Source organism: Cavia porcellus, unplaced genomic scaffold, assembly GCF_034190915.1.
Source record: "Cavia porcellus strain 051 isolate PalLab524CR breed Dunkin Hartley unplaced genomic scaffold, mCavPor4.1 scaffold_25, whole genome shotgun sequence".
In the NCBI taxonomy this organism is placed as follows: domain Eukaryota; kingdom Metazoa; phylum Chordata; class Mammalia; order Rodentia; family Caviidae; genus Cavia; species Cavia porcellus.
In genome coordinates, this window is record NW_026947508.1 from 38822972 (window position 1) to 38846099 (window position 23128).

The window sequence follows — 23128 nt, forward strand, 5'->3', positions numbered from 1 at the left end:
GTATCAGTACTGTTATTTAGAATATCTTAAGCCCATGAGTCATAATTATTGTTCTTGCTTTACACTATTATATGGGCCGGGAGTTTAGCTCAGTGGCTCAAGTGCCTACCCCTGCATGAGTTTGTGAGTTTGATCCCTGGTACCAAAAAGAAAAAAAATTGTACTTGTCCTTGCTTTATAGTATCTTTCACCAAAGCTCTTGTTACTGATAAATCTTCTAGTACTTATTATGATAAGTGTCAACTAATAGTAAATCCTTAATTTTCTTTTATTAATCTGAACATATTTTTATTTTGCCCTCATTCTTTGATTCTTTAACGAAAATGTATTTCATTTTCATACATGATTTGTTAATGCACGAAGTAATTTTAGTTCCAAAGAACTCTATAAAATGTGGCTTTCTTGATCCCAAAAGTGTAAACAGGTTGATGAGAACCAGAGCTCTTATACTATGAGGGCCCATCATCAAGTGTCTCATCGTCCCATCAAATGATGCCATACTTCCTCAGTATTCTTGGCAGCATTTGCAGAGGTAGACCTGCAAATTTTTTCTAATGCAAGGGCAAATGCATTTTTATAAATTATATCATGTTGTCTATAAAATTCTAATTAACAAAAATTCATTCGAGTAGCTGCTTTGCACTCTGATTCTATAACACTTTATAATTGCACAGCTATAGATCTGTACTTTGCCACAGGTCATCAGATGAATAAGATTAGAACCAAATTTCCCCACCACAAGCAGACCTGTGTCCCACTTCAGCTACACATGCAAATGTGGTCCTCTGTATTCATAATGACTCTAAGGTATGACATCTCTCAAGGGCAATAGGTCACACAGAACAAACATTTAGCAAAGATATTCTGTGAGTGACAGAAATGTTCCATCGTTTCACCAGAAAAATTATATCCTTATACTTATCAAGATCAATGGCAATGTGATAGAGATATTTTATTTTATACATATGCATACAAAATCACATAGTTTAATAGCTAATAAATATAAAATAAGCAGTAGAATGTTTCATTTTTAAATTTTTTTTTATTTTAAAGACCATAAAACCAAGCAAAACAAAACAGAACAAAGCCAATCAAAGCAAACCAGTGTAAGTGACACAGGACTTCAAAACAATAGGAAATCAACAATGGTTACCATAATGCCTCCTGCTGTTTCCAAAATAGCTGCAGATACCTTCAGATATAAAAATTAAAAAATCAAGCAGAGTAGAACAGGATAGAACCAATAAAAACAAAACAATGAATGCAATACAGGACTTCAAAATAAGATAATAGTAAATCCAAAATGTTACTATAATTTTTCCTGTTATCTTTGAAACAACTGCCCATGCCTTCAGATACAATAAAATCAAACAATGCAGAACAGAACAAAAGCCAACCCCAAAAAACATTGAAAATGATACATGACTTCAAAACAAGACAATAGGGAATCAACGATGGCCACCACTCTCAGAAGGAGATTCACCATAGATGCCACACTGTGTATTGTTATCTTCTGAATAGATGATCAGTCCACCAGCTTTAGACTTGCAGTGAAACACTAAACATTAAAAGCATTAAATTTTATATCAGATCTAAAGCTATCATTACAGCCTGTGTTTCTCCGAATCAGCTGGTGGCTTATGGTGGTAGGGGTGGGACTGGCTTTTCTTTTTTACCAGCCAGCATGCAGGAAGGAGCTGGCATCTGGCTGTCCCCACAGCGGCCTGCACATGGCACCGATTCACAGGGAGGTCTTGCTTCTTGTTAACTTCTTGTTCTCTTCCCCCGCAGTCCGTGAATCAGCAGTAGCGTGTTTCAAAAGGATAGAACCAGATTACTACTGGGATCAGGATATAGAAGCATAGTATAAGTATTGTTTCTTGCTTTTAAATTTTTGTCCGGATTGTAGATCTGCCAGAACAGCTTAATGAACATGACCATAAATGAAAAAAATTGGTTTTAATGAAAGAAGATAGTTCATAGTTTAAAAGTGAACTTTTAACTTTTTATCGGTACTGGGGATTGAACTCACAACCGCCTGCTTGCAAGGCAGGTGCTTATGCCGCTGAGCTAAATCCCCAGCCCCAAAAGTGAACTTTTACAAGAAACAAAATTGGATATAGAGGTTGAAGAAGGTAAGAGCCAAAAATGAGTCCTGGAGTTTTTATTTTCTTTTGCTTGGTTTTTCTAGCTTGAGCAAGTGGTTGGCATTGTGCACACAGGTGAGCAAATTCTGAAGAGCACAATTGTGTGTGCATGGTGGGGGTGGGGTTGAAATCTGCTTGGGGAGTGGTGACTTTGAGATGCTGAAGAGACATCTGAGGAGAGAGGAAAGGTGGGCAACTGGATATGCAATGTGACATGAGGAAAAGAAGCTTGGGTTCAAAAGAGAAATTTGAGAATATCATGTAGATGGTCATTAATACCATGGAAATGGAGATCACCTAGGGATGAAATATGAGAGCAAAAGTCAGTGTGGGAGGAAACTGGACACTTATGAGGGAGCGTAAACCCAGCACGGAGACTGACAGAATTTCAGACTTCTTCCGAATACTCATACAAAGAATCCTATAATATCTTTTACCTTGATTTCCTAAAGGTTAACAACTCTTTGCTCATTTTCTCTTTATAAATACTAATTGTCACCAGGCATGGTGGTGCATACCTGTAATCCTGGAGGTTGGGAGACTGAGGCAGGAGGGTTGCCACAAATTTAGACCAGCCTGGACTACACAGGGATTTCAAGGCCACCCTGAACTATATAAAGAGACCCTGTCTCAAACAAACAAACAAACACCAAACCTAATTGTTTTCTGAACCATTTGAAAGTAAGTTGCAGACATGATGTCTTTTTAGCTCTTAATATTTAATGTGTTTGTTTAAAAATGACACTCATTTACACATTCTCATTCATCCGGTCACCAAAGTCAGGAAATTACACGGATACGACACTCTCAGACCATGAAAGTCATGACCATGCAACACAGACCATATTCAAGTTTCACTAATTCAATTGTCCTAATAATGCCCTATATAGCGAGAGAAAATTCCTGAGCTGGCAGTCGCTTCAGATGCCATGTCTCTTTAGTTAGGGGTGTGTTTGGATGTAACATGAGAGCCGCTCCTCAAACGTTCTCTTATTTGTCTCATGGGAAATGCAACCAATTTTTTAAATAAATGAGGATACAAATGCCCTGGGGAGCTATGAAGAGCTGTGAGTCACTGAGAGTACATAGACCTAAGGCTGGCAGAAGAGCTGCAACCCTTGGGAGAAGCCTCATTCTTGATCTAGGAAAGCCATAATACCAGCAGCAGCCAGTAGAAAAGCAGCGGGTACCAGTGTGCAGACACCTGGGTTCAGCAGCAAGAAGCCAGCAGTCACAGAGGAGAGACACAGGACACTGGAACTAGGGACATTTTATAGGCTTGCTCCTCAAGGGGAGCCAATCCCGATCCACCAACTTGGGAGGTGTCTGTAGCCAGCCCAGGTCTCCTCTACTGCTGCCCCTTTTGCAGTTTCTGCCAGAACTACAACCAAGGTGGTGAAGAAGCCACAGTTCAAGGGTGTTGGGCCTGCTGCTGACCATAAATGTATTCCCAAACTTCTTATGCCTTCCTCCTGGGAAGCCTCTGGAAATGTCAAGTGAGCACAGGCCTGATGCCCCTGATCTGTCATGAGCTCTTTGGACACAGATCTTCTGGTCCCCGGGACTTCTGCCTGCACTGCGCAGCCGTGTTTCACGGCTTTCAGCTCTCTTTTGCCATTTGAATCTTAATTCAAGCATCACCCAGGAGAGGACGCTGAGTAGACCCTGACAAGCTCCTACCATCTGCAGTAACATTTCCCCCATCATCTTGACAGTTGGGAGCTGGCAATATTACAATTCAGACAGCACTCTGTGTTTGAAAGGAAAATTACGGTTTTTCAGAATGCAGCTGGTGTGCAAGTGAATAGGATGAACTTACTATGAAGAATTTCCCTCACATTACGAAATGAAAATAATAACATGGAGATTCAGCGTGTGGTTATTTTAAAAGAACCAAAAGGCACAGTTTGGGGAACAAAGGCAAACAAAGCATCCTGTTCCACAGTAATAATTTTAATAAGAAGCAAAAATAGCAAAACAATCATTTATAAATGATTTCTTCTATGTTGGAAGAGTTAACATTGGTATTGCTGTATAAACCACTTGGAAGTGAACTATTTTGGTGCCTAGTTAAGATCTATTCTTCAAAGCACATTTTCATTTTGCCAATTAGTGTGCTTTCAATTTGCTAACCGTGCACTTTCCTGCAGGGAACTTAGCTGGAATACCTCCTCCCCCAGGTAAGACTAACCTTATGAACCAGAACAAAGGGGAAAAGCAAATGTTTTTCCTGTATAAAAATCATAGAAGCTATTTTACACGTACAAACACACATGCATGCACACACATGTAGAAGTAGGGTTTGCAATGAATAGGTTGTGCACAGTTTACCAGGACTCTTGCTTCTGAGGAAATCTTCACACTGAAAAATATTTCGGTGCTTACATGTCTCAGTGTCTCTGTCACCCAGGAGTGGTGGGGCACTCACAAATGTTTAACAACCAGCTCACAGGGGTGACAAACATGCTCTGTGGTGTTTGCCCATTTCTGATGTAGCTCATTCGATTGTGGCTAATTCTAAGCTACCAGTGTGGCATCTTTGAATGGTGGAGTTGGGAGGAGAGAGGCAGTGGCACACAGTTAATTATATAGTATTTCCACTACACAAACACGACAAATGTCAATAGCCACAACAAGATAGTAAAATAAGTAGGAAGTTTGTTTTGAGTTTTTCTGTTTTAATTGTAAGTTTATATGATTTAATGTTTAATAATGCATATGTTTAATAATCAGCTCATAACATTCCTGAAAATTTAACAGGCTGCTCTCTTGGTTGGTAGAAACTTGCTTCAGGATATTTCTGGAGCTCAGGGGACCTCCAGTGGATCTAAACACACAGGGCACTGCCTGGTCCTTCCTTTACAAAGACATCTGTTACTCCACAGAATGATTAAGGGCTACCAGTCCTCCCCTTATAGCAAATTAGTATCTCAAATAGGAGATTCTAGGAGTCCCACTCAGGACAGGGCCAGGACAGCAGAAGTTTAGCTACTTTATTGATTCACTTCATTTATCTCAGGGCTGTCATCCTGGCCGATGCAGATGGTGCTGTCAGTTCCTTGCTTCCTGTACTTCCTGGACTCCCTCTCACCCTCTGTTTGGTAAAAGACCCTGGCACCTCCTCCTTCCATTTGATGCAAAGCCAGTAAACCTAATACAGGAAGAACCAAGCAAACAAAAACCAAGTGCTGAATCACTCAAGGTCAGGCTACTCATCCGCTTTCTAGCCTCCCAACTGTCTGAGCCAAATACATACCCTGTACGTTGCATACAGCATAGCATCATAGTATCAAGGATGGATGCGATTCATTAAACTCAAATGACAGCCTGCTTGAGCAGCCGCCAGCCCTATCCCCAGCATCCCTATCCCCAGTTGCAAAGCTGCTGCCTGCCAGCTTTTATCCCTTGGCACTGAGCCACAAGCACAAGAAGGCTCGTGGCTGCTCACAGTGGTGGCAGCCAAAGGAAAGGAAACTGAAGTATATATTAGTGTTTCATTTTCAAGATTACGTCTACCGATTGCATCAGAGGTGTCAAAACTACACGTTAGCAAGTTAGACTGTTCCTAAGGTCATACAAGCTCTAGCTTATCTGAGTTGGGTTTTGAACCCCACTTCACTCAAACTGGTGCCATTCACAGTATTCCCTTTTGCCTTCCGGGGGTTCGCTCCCGGCAGGCTAGTGGTGATCATGATCATTAGGATGCTGGGTTATCACAGTGAGAATGAAACGTGTCACCTTCAGGGATGCCTTTCGAGCTCCCCTTGAGGTAGGTGGTTTTGTTTGGGAAATTCCTTCTGTAAGCCACCAATGGTAAAGGGTGAAATCATGAAAGTAAGCATTAGGAATCAAAATTTAAAAAGAGGAATGGTTATACCTAAGAACGTAAATGGATTTGGCATGTTCCAAAAGAGATATGGGGACCACGTGGAATGGCAGGTGAGTAGAGAGACTCCTTCATAGGATATGAAGATTCTGAGCGTTGCCAAGTCTGCATTGCTGCAGTGTCTGCCACTCCCTGTCACATCCAGATGAGTGCGTGTGCACACACATTCATTTAAATTTTGCCATGTGAGGAAATGGGGGAGGGAACTGAGCTTCCGGTCTTCACTGATGCAGTGCAGGCATGCGACAACACTGTTACTTACAATGAGGTAGCAGAAGTTTGGAATCAGTAGTTACAAAAAATAAATCCCTTTAGAAATCACAGAAATCCAAGGGATCTGAATGGGAGCACAGTTAGAACCATTGGATTTGAAGGGATAATCGGTTCTCAGATGACATTTGGGCTTTCACAGAAAAGAATCTGCCTAGTGAGACACACTGCAGAATAAAATGGGAGGAAACTTTTGAGCTTTTTAGTGGTTGCAGCTGGAGCGTGTATAGCAAAGACTCCCCTTTAGGTGCACCTGATGGGAGTTCAGGAACGCCAAATCCTTGGCCGTCAAGTCCTTTTGCAGTGAGAGGACATTAGCCAAAATGGAGCGGAGGAGGCCCTCAGTCGCTTGGCAGGGCCCTTCTCCTTTACATCCTGAGTGCGTGGTGGAGCTAAATGGTCTTGGTTGATCCTGAAGAGGGTGCAGGACAGCAGTCAGTTTGCACCCTGGAAGCCTCACGCACCTTTGGGGCTCTTGCCTAGATCCATGCAAGTGTTGAAGCACTGACAGTTGCCCATTGCCACTATACTGTGCAGAGAAGAGGCTTGTGGGAAGGGGCATGAGCAGAGGGTGGGCCCTGGATAACAGGAAAGGCTAGAAGGGTAGCTGTGTACTAACCTGGATTCAACCTTGCTGCCAACTGGCTGAGTGACTGGTGTTTGGAACCGGATGCCCTATTTATAAAATGGGGACTAGACTGCCCTTCAAGTGCTGCTATTCCTGTGGCCTCCAAACTGGCTTTTGGAGTGATTTTTGCAATGTTGCTTTGGAGTCCCAGAGAAAATGAACTTCACAGAACAGGGTCACCAAATAGGGTTGAGATGTCAGGCCAGGGGATGGGATAGTGCTGCATGTTGGCAGGAACGGTCCCTGAAGGGAATCAGAAGGGATGAAGGAAGAAAGCTCACTCAGCTGTGAGGATTTTAGGAGGGAAGACTGCAGAGTAGAGCCATAGATTTGGAAAGGGGCATTATTCAGTTTTAGGGAAGGATTAAAATCATAAATCCCTGAGAAGGATGGTCTCCAGATAGAAACATTTTAAAGTGCTCATCTGTTCTAATCTTGAATCTGTGAGGCAAAGCCAAAAGTAGCACCAAGTTTTCTATTAAGCTGTAGCCCCAAATCTAAGAACATTAACTCCAGGGACATTGACAAATAGCTATTGTCAGGGTCCTTCCCAAAACATCTGCACAGACTAACTGCAAACAGAGGCCTCACTTCCAGGACAAAGGCAAGCATTACACTGAAGTGGCTTGTTTGCTGTTGGATGCATCCCTTCACGCTCCTCAGTAAATTGCAACTCTTGGCTTTGCCAGCCAGGGTACCCTGATCCATTCGCTTCTACAAGGGTCAGCTGTTACTTGAGTGGTTCTGGAACACCATGTACCCATTAGCTGCTTCCATCTTCCTCAGATTTAGTGTTTTCAAAACCAGCATGCCTCACGACTTAGAAAAGGGATGAGGTACATCTTCCTCACTTCTGCAGGATGCATACAAGTCCATGCATCCCAGTATCTTCATATAGAGCAGCTGGCTTCAAGGACATCTACCTATATTCAATATATTCATGATATTTTCATTAAAATAACCCACAAAAGAGCCATTTTTTCATCCTCCTCACTAGGATCCCAAATCATCCCAAATTTGTTTTCCTCCCACAAAACAATCCCAGACCTTTCCTCTCCTCTTTCCTTCTTGCTGTATGCCAATAATCATGGACTCCCTTTCCGGGAGCATTGAATCTACAACTTATGATCCACTTAGATGATTTTTTTTGTTTTGTTTTGTTTTGTCTTTTTCATTTTTATTGGTACCAGGGATTGAACTCACGACCGCCTGCTTGCAAGGCAGGTGCTTATGCCGCTGAGCTAAATCCCCAGCCCCAACTTAGATGATTTTTGAGATCCTAGAGACCTAAAGCCCCTGATCCACACTCTGTTCACTCCATACTCAGACAGACAGATAGCATGAAGACATTTTTCCCAAGTGCAGAATCATATATATTCTGAGTGACTGAGCTATTGATTGGCATTCAAGTTTGACCAGTTTCAAGATGCTACTAGTAGATAAAGGGAAGACCATATACAGACACTGAATTTATGTTACATAAGGAAGATTTTGTTAGTTGTTATACAAGAGTCAAGGGTTGCAGGTTATAAACAACACATCCAGAAGGCTCTTGGAGCATCCCCAGAGCCTATTCCTTTCAGGTTGCAAGTTTCCCTGGCTGGAAGGCCTCCAAGAAGCTGCATTCTTTTCTCAGGGCCTCCATTGTTTGGTTTGTTGATACCAGGAATTCATGCTCTCCTTTTTTAATTTCTTCAGAGGAGCAGTGATGAGAATTTGTGTTAAAATCAGGTGTCAGGGGTGCTGTTACCAGCTTTCACATAATGAACAGCCTCACCTACTGACTCACTGCAACTTCAGTCTCCAAGGTAAATACAGTAGGCCTTCTCTGTCTGCAGAGAGGGAAAATGTACACAGAGTTCATGAGATTGCACAGGGGAGGTCAGCTGTGTGAGGACAGCTGTACCTGGCATGGGTAGCGGTGACACATGTAACCAGGCCACCTGACTGAGGCTCGTAAAGCCCACAGCCAGCTGTGGTATGGAAAACCCTGGAAGATGGGGCTAGGATCCAGCTGTAACCCAGCTTTCTCTACTCCTAGACAGGATTAATTCCAGGCAGTGATGCCAATGACAACAGATGTCCCTACCAGCTGGAAAATGAGACTCCTCTGGCAAAGGAATGTGGGGACATTTTAGCTGCTCTTCTCAGGATGGGGCCCTGCTAGCATCCTTTCAGACAGATCAGGGAGATGAGTCTTACACCAAACAGTGAAACAGTGAAAATGAATGAATGTAGCTTCCAGGAGGCCAACAATTGTTTCAGATATTTACACAGAAAGAATCTGATCAATTTCAGTGAGAACAAACCAAAAATTTTCCTCTTTTAAAGCCACCCTGAGTGGTAAAGATAAAGTACAGGTCTTAACCTATGCAAGGGTGAAGTATTATCAGTATTCAACTGTACAAGACACATTACTTGGGTTACAGTTCAATGGCATGCACCCTATGGACTGCATTTAAATTACAACTGTGTTGTATGACATCTCCATTACATGGCACCACATATTTTTAAATTGTACAACTGTTACTTGGTGAGGTCTGGTTTTAACTACAGTATTTTAAGAGCCAATTTCTACTTGTGTTGTGAAAAATATAATAGTTTAACTTTATATACATATTCCATTTACAGCAGAGGAAGTACAGGAATTATGCACTCACATGGGTGGTGCTGCCTTCAAAGTAGTTACCATGGAAAGATACATGTTTATTTCATGAAGCTGACATTACACAAAACATTTCTAGAACCCTCTTTGGAAACTGTAACTTGTAAGCTTCCTTAGCAATCTTTTTCCTTTAAGGGCAGATCTGGTTTTTGAGGAATTTTTTTTAACAGGCAAAGGGCATTAGAAAATAAGTCTGATAAATAAAATGGGAGTGGAACTTGGTACTACCTTAGCAGGAGGGAGATTAAAACAAAAAACAAGGTCTGATTATAAATTGAGGCCTCTTTCCTCCCATGGCTTTAAAGATAACCCCAAAGAGGAATTTTAAGTGTTCTTGGCACATGCAACATCATAGCTCAAGAGTATGGTCTCCCAAGGAAATAACTGCAATAATGGTAATTCTTGAGTGTAGATACCCTAGTATATTTGGTCACTGCTCATTTTCAGTTACACTTCATATAAGCAGAAGTGGGAAACTCTTTCACCATGATTCCTCCCAAGGGAAACGTGTGATCTACGGCTTGAAGAGTTAAAATGAAAAGCACTTGGTGTCATGTCTACATCAGCTCCCCTCCCACAACGTGCCTGGAGTAATTCCTGATACCTGAGTCTCCTCAGTTTGGAAAAGTGGGTAAGAACAGGATTCTGGTGCCTGGAGAAGAACTGAGCATCCAGGGTATCAGAGTGAGTTTCCAATAGCTGGCTCTACCCAAAAGGCCCACAACATCAACTCATACAGAAAACCTCCTACAGCTATGCCGTAAAGTTTCAGCAGAGGAAGGAGAACGATTGTCTATCTTCTGGCAACTTTCCGTGGTAAAAACCCACTGGCTTCAGGATGACAAGTGAACAGAGTCCATTGCAAAGCAAGTCCATGGGGTTAGGTTCTAGTGCACGCTTAAGAAACAAAGTGTGTGGCCACCAGCCCGTTGAAGTCTGATTCCAGCTGAGGCCAAAGGCAGCAAAGGTGCAAAAAGCCGCTGGAGCTGGCATTAGTTGAAGCAGGGTTTATGAATTCAGAGTGGCCAAGCAATTTGTAGAAAGTCCCAGATACAAAGCAGGACATACGCCAACCAGTAAGGTCAAAGAACATTCCATCCCCTTCCTACAAAGTGCTTCATTGCAAATGCTAATGAAGAAGCTCCCTAAAATACCACATCCTGAGGGCTGAATGTGGTCCAAAATCACGGTGGAGAAGGTGACTGAAGGGGAGCAGAGGCTGACCCTCTGCAAGCATTTCAGCTCTGTATTTTCTGGGCATCACACACATGCTGAGTGAAGCACGTATCACCGCAGTCGCATCCCACCTGGTCTGCACAGGTTTCCAGCTGTTTCCAGGAGCCAATCCAAGTTCACGTTCTCTGCTAACAGCCAGAAACAGCAGCACAGAGTCAGGGCTTTATCCAAGCGCTCACAGCAGGCATTAGCCTCAGACTGATCCACGGAGATGGTGGTGGTGGTGAGCATTTTCATACTAGCGTCTATAAAAACCACAAAGCTAAGCCATTTGCTCAAATCATCGTTAGAAAGAATGCTGAGTGCCCAGATGGGATTTCTAGTTCCTGTGCAAATGAAATCACACTAGTCCAGATTTTATTCACATGAAACTACTAGGGAAGCAGTAGGATTTGGTTTAAATGCTGCCAGAAAGCAGGAGTTCACTTAAGTTTTAATTCTGAAGCAATCCTGTTGTTAATGTTGTAGCCGGGCTCCGGCAGCACAGGGGGTGGGCCCCCCTTTGTGTTTGCGGAGGAATCCCGGACCTCTCCCAGTTCAGGTTCACTCTCACTAGAGGTAGACCCATTGTTGATGGTGTAGACGCTCTCTGCGACTCCCTGAGCTGAAGCACAGCCATCTGGCTCCTTCTTCTCCCTGGGGCTCGACAGTCCTGGGAGGACGGCCATCTTCCCGGTCTGCCGGTTTGGCAGCAAAGACATGGAATAGTCTGCAATGATCCCTCCCACGTCTAAGTTGCACGCCTGGTCGAAGGCCAGGAAGCCGACGTTGGCATTGGCTTCGCACACCACAAAGGAGCCATCGTCCATGATGAGAAGATCGATGCCACAGAAGTCCATGCCCAGGATGTTGGACACCTGAATGGCCAGCTGCTTGCCTTGTTCTGTCAGGGGGCACATGACGCCCACGCCACCTGGGGGAAAGCATAGGACGTCAAGGTGGTAATGAGTACTGGCTGACGGTCTAACGACGCTTCGAAGAAGAGACACGGACTGCTGGCAAGGGCAGGGAGATGGGCAGCGTCATTTTCCACAAACGGTCTGGACGGAAATCTGGACGCTCTTTGGGAAAACAGAACGTCATCTCTTACCTAGAATCTTAGAAATGCGATACTCTCTGGCCTAACCATCCCATCACTAAAAACATAATTTTATGTATGCAAAAAAACTTTATGAACAAAGATGTTGATGGCAATGTTATTTAAAATACTGGAAAATCAGTGCCTGTACTGGTACACAGTGGGCTTTCAATACATATTTGTCAAATGAAGAGAAAAAAACTTATAATCTAAATATTTTATAATGAAAGAAAACAGCATATCTTACAGTCACTAATAATATCATTAATAGAATGTTTGTAATTTCATGGGAAAACACTTACAAGGTACAGTATGACGCGACTGTACAAATGTATACTTGTCAGAAAAGGACTGGAAAAATGACACCAAAATGTTAACAGTGGCTATTTCTAAATGGGGATGATGATACATTTTTAAAATTTGACTGCACTTAGTTTCTACATTGAGAATGTATTTCTGATTAGAAAAAAATAGTCAGGTGTTGTGGTGCACGCCTGTAATCCTAGCACTTGGGAGGCTGAGGCAGGAGGATCCTTGTGAGTTCCAGGCCAGCCTGGGCTCCATAATGAGTTGAGGACCAGCTCAACCACATAGCAAGACCCTGTCTCAAAACAAAACAAAACAATGTTGATTTTTAAGAAAAAACTACACAGGATTTTGAGACAAAATTCTGTACCAAGAACAGTAGGACTGTAATTGCCCAGACTTGTTAAAACCCTAGGACCTCAGATTTAATTGTCTCCATCTGTTCTCCCTGGAAAAACTTAAGACTTGCATTCTCAGGTCTCATAAGTAATGTCTGTACCTTAACACTGTCCCTTCTCCACCTACAATACTGTACAGGGTAAAGGCTATACAGCGATTTTAAAACAGCCTACCAAGAAAAGCAACATGGCTCTATAACAAAGCCATCTGGTTACCAAAGAATGAATTTTGGGTGATAACTTAAAAAGACAAAATGGTAATTCAAACGCTCACTACTGCAGTTCTACATAGGATTATTGTGAAAATGAAGTAAGGTAACTTCTAATATTGCCATCAAAAATGGAATAGGGGGCCAGGAAATTAGCTCAGTGGCATAAGCACCTGCCTGGCAAATGTGTGGTTGTGAGTTCAACCCTTACTACCACAAAAAAAAAAAAAAAAAAAAAAAAAAAAAGGAATAAGATAACTGAGTCCTGCTGGGTGTGATGGTGCATGTAATCCCAGCACTCAGGCTGAGGTAGGAGGATTGCTATGAATTCAAGGCCAACTTGGGCTACACAGCAAGACCTTGTCTGAAAACAAAAACAAAAAGGAAACAATAACAAAAGGGTACTAAGTACTGCGTTCAACTGAATCTTACCACCTGACCATCACACCACTTACCACCTGTTCACACATCTTGGCCTCTCAAAATCTGTATCCTCTCAACATCTGCCACAGACTCTGTTGTGTGCTGCTCAATGCATGTTAGTAAAAGAAAGACTCGATTACTGTCTAAGCCTCTTTATTAGTCACTGGGCATGGTATGCACATCTGATGAGCTAGGAAATAGTGACTGTAGGTTTTTTTTTTTTGTACCAGGGATGGAACTCACAACCTTGTGCTTGCCAGGCAGGCACTTGTGCTGCTGAGCTAAACCCCCAGCCTGACTGTAGGAATTTTTTTTTTAATTAACAGCATACAAATTTGCTCAGTGTGATTGACAAGAGCTTCATGAGATGGGGACAAGAATCTATATATCTCCTGGAGTATTTCTACTCACTCTGACAGAAAGCAAGCTTTACTGATAGGTTAAAGGGCTAGGCATTCAGCCAAAATATAAACTGTAGCTTCCTAATAGCATCACACGTAAGAGGAAAAAGCTTTCCAATTAAAATGCAGAAGCATATGAGATTCCTCCAGCTACCACTTGACATTAGACCCTTAAAGTTCCCTGCCTGAGCTGCTGGAACATCTTCCAAACTCGTCTTCCTGCCTCGGGTCTTATTCTTTCTATCTGTCCCTAACTAAAATGAGAATTTTTCTCAAATGTCGGTCTCCTTGTCACTCTCATGTTTAATGCTCACGCTGCCTCAACACTTACAGGACAAGGTCCAAACCCCTGCGTCCTGACACCCACCCCTGGCCTCTGTCCCAGCACTTACATATCCTCCTCCCAGACTGCTCGTCACCTTGAGAAAGACTCATGTTTTACTCTTCCCTGTGAAATCCTGGTGTCGGACCAAGGGTCTGATAAGACAGCAGAGATCAATACATGTTTACTGAGCAGGTCCAAATAGACTAAGGCAACATCCTGGTGGCTTCCGTGACCAAGTGGATCGCTCTGTGCCTTACCCAGAGAGCAGTTGCTCTGCATCCGTCCGTCTGTGGAGCAGCGAAGCATGGAGCCTATCACCTGGCCCCCGACCACCACCACCCGGATATCTTTTCCGTGGGACTCCTTCACGTATTTCTGAAACAGGTAGGGCACATCATGGCGGATCAGGTGGCAGATGTCTGAGAGGTGATGTTTGTCTCTTGCCAGAAAAACAGCTTTTCCTGTAAGAAGAAAGATGAAGAGCAAGAAACGTGTTCAGAGAAGGCTCAGGCCCCTGCCTTGTCTCCTGTCTTCCTGTTCCAAACAGGCACCAATGCTCTCTGCCCCTGCTTTGCTCTAGTCTCTTCTGTTTCTCTGATGAGATTCTTACTTTTTATCAAAATAAGGCCACTGAACTTTATTTTCTCTTGATTTTCCCCAAGTTTTAATACTGTTCACTCTCTCCCTCACCACCCTCCTTTTTTTGCCCTGAAATGAAGTAACAATGTATTCCACAAACACAGAGAAGGAGCCACAATAAAATCCTAAGGAGCTAATTGGTTCAGTTTCAGAAACAGTTAATTAGCATCTCCTGTCACCCTGAGGACATAGAGTAGGCAGGGTTCATGGCTAACTTTGTTTTAATTCCCCAGACCTCAAACTGGACTCAGCGCACAGGGCAGCTGTCCATCAGTGTTTACAGAACATAATTAATTGAGCATACTTTAAGGGAAGTCAGAGAGAGATCCAAGAAAGATAACTACAACCCAGAATAATGTGCATTAAAATAGGTCTATGTAAAATGCTGTGGGCACTCAAAGGAAGGAGCCACTGACAGATATCCTTTTCCCTTCTAAAGGAGAAATTTTATTATTTGGCTATCCTTCGATAGGAATAGCCCGCATGTCTACTGCTCTCTAGAAAAGCATTTCTTCTTAATTCTAAACTCTGTTTGCTTTTGTAATTACTCATCATCTGTTTTTCACCTGCATATTAGCTAACAGTTCTGAGTAGGGGAGTTCTTAATAGGTTTGCTCTGTGAATCTGACACAACCATGCCCAGGCTGAGTATTTTTCCTTCAAAAATGAGACAAAGTATGGCACCATCACAAAAGGAGAACTTTTATGAAGTCTTTTTGTTTTTTGTCTTTTTGATACAGGGTTTCTCTATGCAGTTCAGACTGGCCTTGGGCTCACTCTATAACCCAGGCTGGTCTCAAACTTGCAACGATCCTCTTGCCTCAGCCTCCTGAGTGCTGGGATTACAGGAGTGCAGCACCTTGCCTGGCTTTGAAGTCTTTAATAAAAACAGCAACATGCATTGATCCCTGCTGCCATACAAGACTGAAAAGTAAATTGTAAAACATGTCATAACCAACTTTCATTTCAACAGTCATTTCTGTTATTTCATTTCTGAAATTCCACATCTCAGATGCCCAAGAGAACTGCAGGAGTTGGGGCAAGTGATCTAAGGATGGCAAGTAACCAGTGGCTGGAGGATGTGCAGATAAGTGGGCACTCAGTGTCTGCTGGAGAGCAGCCCACAAGTGGGCACAGGAAGAAAAAGCAGGAAAGGCTCCATCGAGTGGGCATGAGAGGAAACTGGAGAGGCTCAGCAAATGGAGATCTGGCGTCTGGCAAGAGGTGGCTGGGATTCAGTTAGAGGCACCACAATTCTCTGGACCTTAAGCAGGATTTTCAGCAGAGATGGGGGCTAGGGTTTGTTCCTTATGTGCAGTTAATAAAGGAACTACAGTTTCTGTTTTCTTTAATGGTAGCAGAACTTGAACTCAGGACTTTGCACTTGCCAGGCAGGCGCTTTGTTACTGTGCTATATTCTCAACCAGAAGCTACAGTTTTGTTTTGTTTTTTTGTACCAGGGATTGAACTCATGACCTAGCACTTGGTAGGCAGGTGCTTATGTTGCTGAGCTAAATCCCTGGCAGGAACTACAGTTTTAAGTAAAGGAAGAAAAAAAAATGAAAGACAACAAGATTAATCATGCTAAGCACTTTTTGTTTTACTGTTTCATTTATATGTCAGACTGGCCCTAGGGAGTCATTAGGACAAAGAGCCTTACTCTTCAAGGAGGAGTGTCCGTAAGGTGGGTAACTTTCTCATGGGCATAGCGGTCACTGCCTGCTTGGACCTCTTTAGATTCACTTCCTTACACATTGAGTCCTCTCTGTCTAAGGCCCCTCATTTGAGTATTCAACCAATTGTAAGTCTTTCCATTATTCCTGAAACAACACAGTTTAATAATGATTTATAGAATATTCACATTGTACTACATTTTATAAGAAAATTGAGATAAAGTATTTAGGGAATGTGTATAGTTATTTGCAGATATTGTGCCACTTTCCAAAAAAAAAAAAAAAACATTTGAACATCTATAGACTTTCCTATCTTTGGGGGATCCTAAACTCAATCTTCTAGATACCAAAGGACAGCTATATGACAGTCTGACTTACCTGCTGAAATTCTGTGCACTCCCTAGTCATTTGCCCTGCTAAGATACTATGAGTTATGCCAGCAAAGAATAATTTAAAAATAAAATTAAGAATACAGTTTGATGCTGTTGATAACAGCATCAAAAAGATTAAAGTATTTAGGAACAAGTTTAAGAAATACAAGATTTATACACTGAAAACTATAAAACATTATTGAAAGAAAATAAAAGATTTAAATGAATGAGAAACGTATCATATTCACGAATTGTTACTCTTAAAATTGATCTAGCTGTGTGTGGTGGTGCTTGTCTGTGATCCCAGTACTTAGGAGGCAGAGGCAGGAGGACTGCCATGAGTTCAAGGCCTGCCTGGGCTACACAGTGAGTTCAAGGTCAGCCTAAGCTACATAACAAGACCTTGTCTCAGACAAAACAAAACACAGAGTTGGGTGTGGTGGCACATATCTACAGTCCCAGCACTCTCAGAGGCTAAACCAGGAGGATTACAAGTTTAAGCCCAGCCTGGGCAACTTGGTGACCCAGTGAGACTTTGTCTCAAAATAAAATATAAAAAAGAGTGGGATATAGGTTCAATCCCCAGCACCATAAAATACAGAGAAAGACACCAGACTTGAACTAAAATACACATAAACCAGACTTCACCAAAATAAACATCTTTGTAGATCGAAGACATTATCAAGAAAGGAAAAACAACCCACAGAATGGGGAGAAACATTATTTAAGGAGTATTTGAACTCAGTAATTGAAAAAAAAAAGTTAGCTTTGAAATGGGCAAAGAATTTATATTCCTCCAAAGATATAAAAACAGCCCACAAACATGAAAAGATCCTTGACATCACTAGTCATTAAGGAAATGCAGATCAAAAAAATAATGAAGCTAGTGTGGTGGCACTTGCCTGTGATTCTAGTTACTTGAAAGGCTGAGGCAGGAGACTTCCAAATTTGGCCAATCTATACACTTTAGCAAGATCTTGTCTCAAAATAAAATAAGGAAAGGGCTGGGGATGTAGCTGTAGCAGAGTGTTTGCCTAGCATCTACTATATATTAAACTGGTTTAATCTCCAGTAGCACTACAAAAAAATACATACATTTTTATGTAAAAATATATATACAAATTATATACATACATACTATGTATCACTTCACACCAACTAGGATGGCTATAATAAACATACACACACAAAAAACAAGTGTTGGCAAGGATGTGGAGAAAATGAGATCTCCATACATTGTTGGTGGTACGTATACCGGCATAACCACTGTAGAAAATAACTAACAGTCCTCTAAGAGTTAAACACAGGACCCAGAGTATCCATTCTCAAGAGAAATGAAAATGCACGGTCAGACAGAAACTTGTGCAATGCTATTCATAACGCTCACAAAGTGAAAATAACTCATGTCTGCCAAACGATGAACAGATAAACAAAACATGGTGTATCTCCGTGACAGAGTATCACTGTGCACTGAAAGGGACAGAAGAGCGCTACATGATATAACACAGACAAAGCCTGAAAACCTGCTAAGAAGCCAGACACAAAACTTCATATATGATATAAATCCATTTATATAAAACTTCTACAGCAGGCAAATGCAGAAAGACACAAAGAAGACCAGCAAGTGCCGGGGACTGGGGAAAGGGTAGCGAGGCCTAACTTCTAATAGGTACAAGGTTTCTTTCCGAAGGGATAGAAATGTTCTGAAATTAACCTGGTAATTGCTGTAAACATAGTGGATGTGCTAACACTAACTGAATTTTACACTTTATGGTGGTCATTTTTATGTGGATATTTCATTTTTGAAAACCTGAAAATATTATGCACTATGTTTACTTTCCACTTTTAGTCAGCCAAACCTTTCTGCAGTGTAAGCTCCTGGAGGGAAAGAATCTGGTGCTTATCCGCGTCCTCAGAGTCTAGACTAAGTAATACTTGACACTCGGTAGGTACTTAGCAAGTACTAGCTGCGTGTTACATCTCACACATTTTACAATTTTTAACGAGCAGAGGTTGAATGTTAGCACAGCAGCATATGTACACCTCAGATGAAGAGCGCTCTGATGCCACGTGGGCTCACGCATCCTGCTCCTCAGCCCTCCCACGGGCCACTTGCTCACGCCTGCTTCCACCTGCTGCTCACCCACCTCCTTAAGCTCCAGTTCTATGTGGTACCTGGAGCCTTTTTGGGGCAGAGTAGGCCCATCTCTCCCTCAAGCTGAAATGGGCCCCTGATGCCTGTTGCAGGGCTCAACACTCAGAGATGGTGCCCTCTCTACTGCCTGCACCTTTGAGCAGGGGCAATGGCAGGTCTCTACTTAGCAGTGACTGTTATTATACACCCAATTGGGGCTACCTATCTCCCTCACACCAGGGTCTCAGGCATAAGTAGGCTGTACCATCCGAGCTTCACACTGAAGGAGGGCTGCCTCCTCTGCCCATGTCCCTAGGACTGCCCACCATGCACGCCACTGTAGCACGCCTTATAGAGACGGGTACTCATGACCTGGTCCCCACTGCTGAGCATATAGCTGGGCCTATAAAGGGAACAGGCACTTCAAACTGCTGTGGAGCACAGCACTACCTTAAAGGCACGTGCAGAGGCTACAAAAACAAAAAGGGAAGAGAAATTACTTTTGTCTCAAAGAGAGGGAGACCGGAACTGTGGGGAGAAAAGAAAGTGACTTAGGAAGCTGACTTAAAGGATGAGAAATTCACCAGGTAGACAAAGGCAGATGGCCCTGGCAGTCCAGGTAAGAGAGTAAGTGTATAAAGAGAGGACAATACGTAGTCTACTTGGCATAAAAGGGCACTCTGAAAGGGGATGGAGGCTCACGTCGGCAAAGAAGGCTGCAGGGAAGGCAGTGCCTGTCTGCGCAGAGCCTTAGGGCTGGACTTTGTCAACAGGCAGCACAGGAATTGGGAAGGGTTGTGTTGAGCAAGGGAGTAACAAGACTAGATCTCAGCTCTCAGAGAAATGACTCAAAGTAACCCAGGACACCCTGCAGTGGAGTTAGTGAGCCAACTAGTCAAGGCAGGAGGAGTCTGTTCCAGTACATCGCAGGGTCTGATGAAAGAAAAGATGGGTGGGGCGGGCAGGCACCAAGTGGAGGGCACGAAGAGAACCACACCATGCTCAAGGGACGCTCGCACGGGGTTGGCGTCTTGTGCGGCAGGACCCCAGCCCTGGTGGCCTCATGACCAGGAGGCCGGGGAGCATCACTGACCCTGGTTGCCTCGCGTGCTCTTCACCACGACCGGGTAACCCAGGGGCTCAGCCTCGTCAATCATTTTTGAAAAGTCGTCATGTCCACCTGCAAAAAAAGGTGAGAGTCAGTGGAAGCAAGGCTGCTGACAGGCGGTGGTCCCGGGCCGGACCCACAGGAAATCTCAGAAGGTCTCACATCCCGCGGTTTAAAGCAACCCCAATCCATTCCATCCAACAGATAGGTATTAGACACCTGTAATGTAAGAAGTAGGAGCAGAGAGGTAAGAAAACCAACATCTATCAAGCACTTTCTACATGGTGAAGGGTGCACGGGCTACAGTTCAAGGAATCCTTATGCTGATCACACAATGGGTAGCATTCCCTTCACAACAGCCATGATAGGCAGAATTCTAGGATGGCCCCCAACATCCCATACTCTGGTGAATATTCCTTGTAGAATTCCTCTTGAATGTGGGACATCATTCCTGTAATTACATTAATAACTGACTGACTTCAAGTTGTCAAAGGGGTGTGATCCTTAGTGAGCCTGACCTAATCAGATATGCTCTTAAAAGAAGGTAAAGCACCAGACTTTTCTGCTGTCCTTCTGGAAGCAAACTGTCAAGCCGCAGACAAGTGGCTTACAGGTTCTTTTGGTTTAATTCCTAGCTCTCAAAAATGTGCTAGAGAGATACGTTTTATAGGTACATTAGTTGATATAATAGCTTTCTATTGCAAAAGTAACACATTACTGCACTAACGACTCGGCAGTTTAACTCAAATATATTGTCTTACAGCTCTGCAGTCAGAAGTCTGAAATGGTTAAAATCGAAGTGCCAGCAGGCTGCATTCCTAAGACAGAATCTGTTTCCATGGCCTTCCCAACTTCTAGAAGCCACTCACACTGCTTGGCTCCTGGACCTCGTCCATCTTCAAAGCCAGCAGTGCTGGAATCCTTGCATCTCATCACTGTCCTTCCCTAGCATGCCTTCCTCTTCTTATAAAGGACACTTATCACCTTGAACTACTTAGGTAATTCAGGATAATCTTCCTATTTAAGGTCATCTGATTAGCAACCTTCATATCACCTGCAGCTTTCATTCCCTTTTGCCATGTAACAGAGTACACAGGTTCCAGGGCATCTTTACATCATGGGTATCTTTGTGGATTCATTATTCTGCCTAGCAGAGACGGTTTCATAGCATATCAACTTCTGCAAAGCAAAATACTTTGGAATAATAACGAGATCTGCCTCATTCACTAAAGTGGGGGCAGGTCGGTAATTGGGGGCATCTTCATGAAGAGCACGCTTTGCAAGAAGGAAACTCCCAACTGCCTAACATTCCACTTTACCATCGTGTCTTTCTAGTCTTCCTTTTGCTCTTCTCTAATGGTGCGCTGAGAGTGAGGTCCTCATCAAATGTCACTGCTGCTCCTGTGCTTTGGACTGCTTTCCACGTCACCTCCTAAGGGACCTTGCACCATTAAAATGTTCCTTTCTGCTGTATCTTCAACCTCAGTTCACTTTCATCAACATTTTGAATAAGCTCAGTTCTCTCCCATGTTAGATAAAGTCTTCATTCCTTGGCCCTGAAACATCCTTTCACTATAATGTTGAACACCCGCCCTCAAGTTCCTTGAAGGAGTTATAGAAACCAACTATTTCCATTTCCTCACTTCCCTCAACCCCTTACTCCTGACAGTTTGGCTTCTCTCATCACAAGGCTGACCCTGTATTCATTACACTCTCTGATGCTAACATCTCAGTGCTCACATGATTTGTCCTTTAAGAGTCACACAACACCTCACTACACCACTGTTGTAGTCAGGGGTTGCAAGGAGAACAGTTACATACAGGACACAGAATTTATAGTATTATTTTATGATGGTTACCCAGAGTTCAATACAAGAAAGTGCAGGATCCAGCCAAGGGCCTGGATTCTACCGTGTGTCCTGCATGAGTCCAGCTGAAGACCTAGAGCCCATAACAATGACCCACCAAGTCTGTTTTATGGATCTGTGCTGAGAAGGCCCAAAGGTCAGTGGTGGAAGCTAGAAAGTCTATGCCAGCAGGGTGAAAGATTTGTGCCAGTAGATTGAGGGTGCTGCAGTGGAACCAAGAAGCGACGACTCAAAATAAGAACCAAGGTTCCCCTGAAAATTACTGCAGCTATCCTCAGATGCAGCATCCTTGAGACAATGAAGTCTCAAGGTCCTCCAACAATCAGAACAGTAGAGTACATATCAGGAAGCCACCATGCCAATTTCTCCTGGAGATTAAACAGCACACATCTTCCCCTCTAGAGCCAAGAAGAGATGCTCAATGTAGGGAATAGAGCTCCTCCAAAGTGAACCACAGCCATTCCTAGTGACAAGGTCCTGAGAACCTCGGATAAAAATGGCCAAATTCATATTAGGGATGCTAGCAATGACAAGCTCCTCCAGGAGAACCAATGGCTCCAGATAACACTTAGGAGAACCCACAATGTTCCCACTTCTCCCCACGTCTCCTTTTATGCTGGAAACTTATCTCAGGTGGACCAGCGACACTCAGCACCATGCTGATTTAATTTAGCTAGTGTTAAGTTGACCATCAGTTTTTAATCTGTAACGACCACCCTTCATGAAGTAGTTTTCTCACTCATTTCTATGGTCTCCCTTCTTTCTCTTCTCACTTCTCAACTGTACCTCAGTTATTTTATAGATTCCCCTTCCTCTTTTTACTATTTTCTTTTTAGGTACTGGGACTTGAACTCAGGGCCTTGTGCTTGCCAGGTAGGCGCTGTGCCACTGAGCTACATCTCCAGCCCAGGCTCCCCTTCCTTTACCTATTAATTCCTGGGATTCCCTCTTTTTATTTAATTTTTTTATTGTGGCAAAATATATAAAACATAAATTATATCACTTCAATCCCTAAAGCATAAGGTTTAGCCTGCTTTTCTTTTTGCATTCTATATGATCTCACTGAGTAGTATCATCCATTGCTGTGACTGCTTAATATAATACAGGTTTCCAACTCCCCCCTGCCTGCTCTGTACTTCTTGCAGCCTCCAATCTATTTTCCATCACCTACTAAGTATCTTCCCTTGCATACACTGAAGACATTTCAAACAGAGTATGTCTCAAACTGAAAGCATCTGCCCCTCAAAACCGCTCACCTCCTAACCTAACCACCAATCTACTCTTCTCCCATTCTTCTAGTCTCAGTGAATGCCTGCTTCACCTCTGCCTGCTCACACGAGAAACCAGTCCCCTGATTCCTCTC

The 23128-nt window shown here is 43.0% G+C and overlaps 1 protein-coding gene across 1 annotated transcript in view; it reads right to left on the bottom strand.

The window, feature by feature from the left end:
• Positions 1 to 4084: 4084 nt before the first annotated feature.
• Rimkla (ribosomal modification protein rimK like family member A) overlaps positions 4085 to 23128 on the bottom strand; it is a 35752-nt gene continuing 16708 nt past the window's right edge. Inside the window, exons 3-5 of the mRNA XM_003462501.5 lie at positions 19883 to 19969; positions 14230 to 14433; positions 4085 to 11745 (exon numbers count right to left, since the gene is read on the bottom strand). Of these exons, the coding sequence (XP_003462549.1) occupies positions 11255 to 11745; positions 14230 to 14433; positions 19883 to 19969 (782 nt within the window). The 3' untranslated portion in view covers positions 4085 to 11254. The remainder of the gene's footprint in view (positions 11746 to 14229; positions 14434 to 19882; positions 19970 to 23128) is intronic.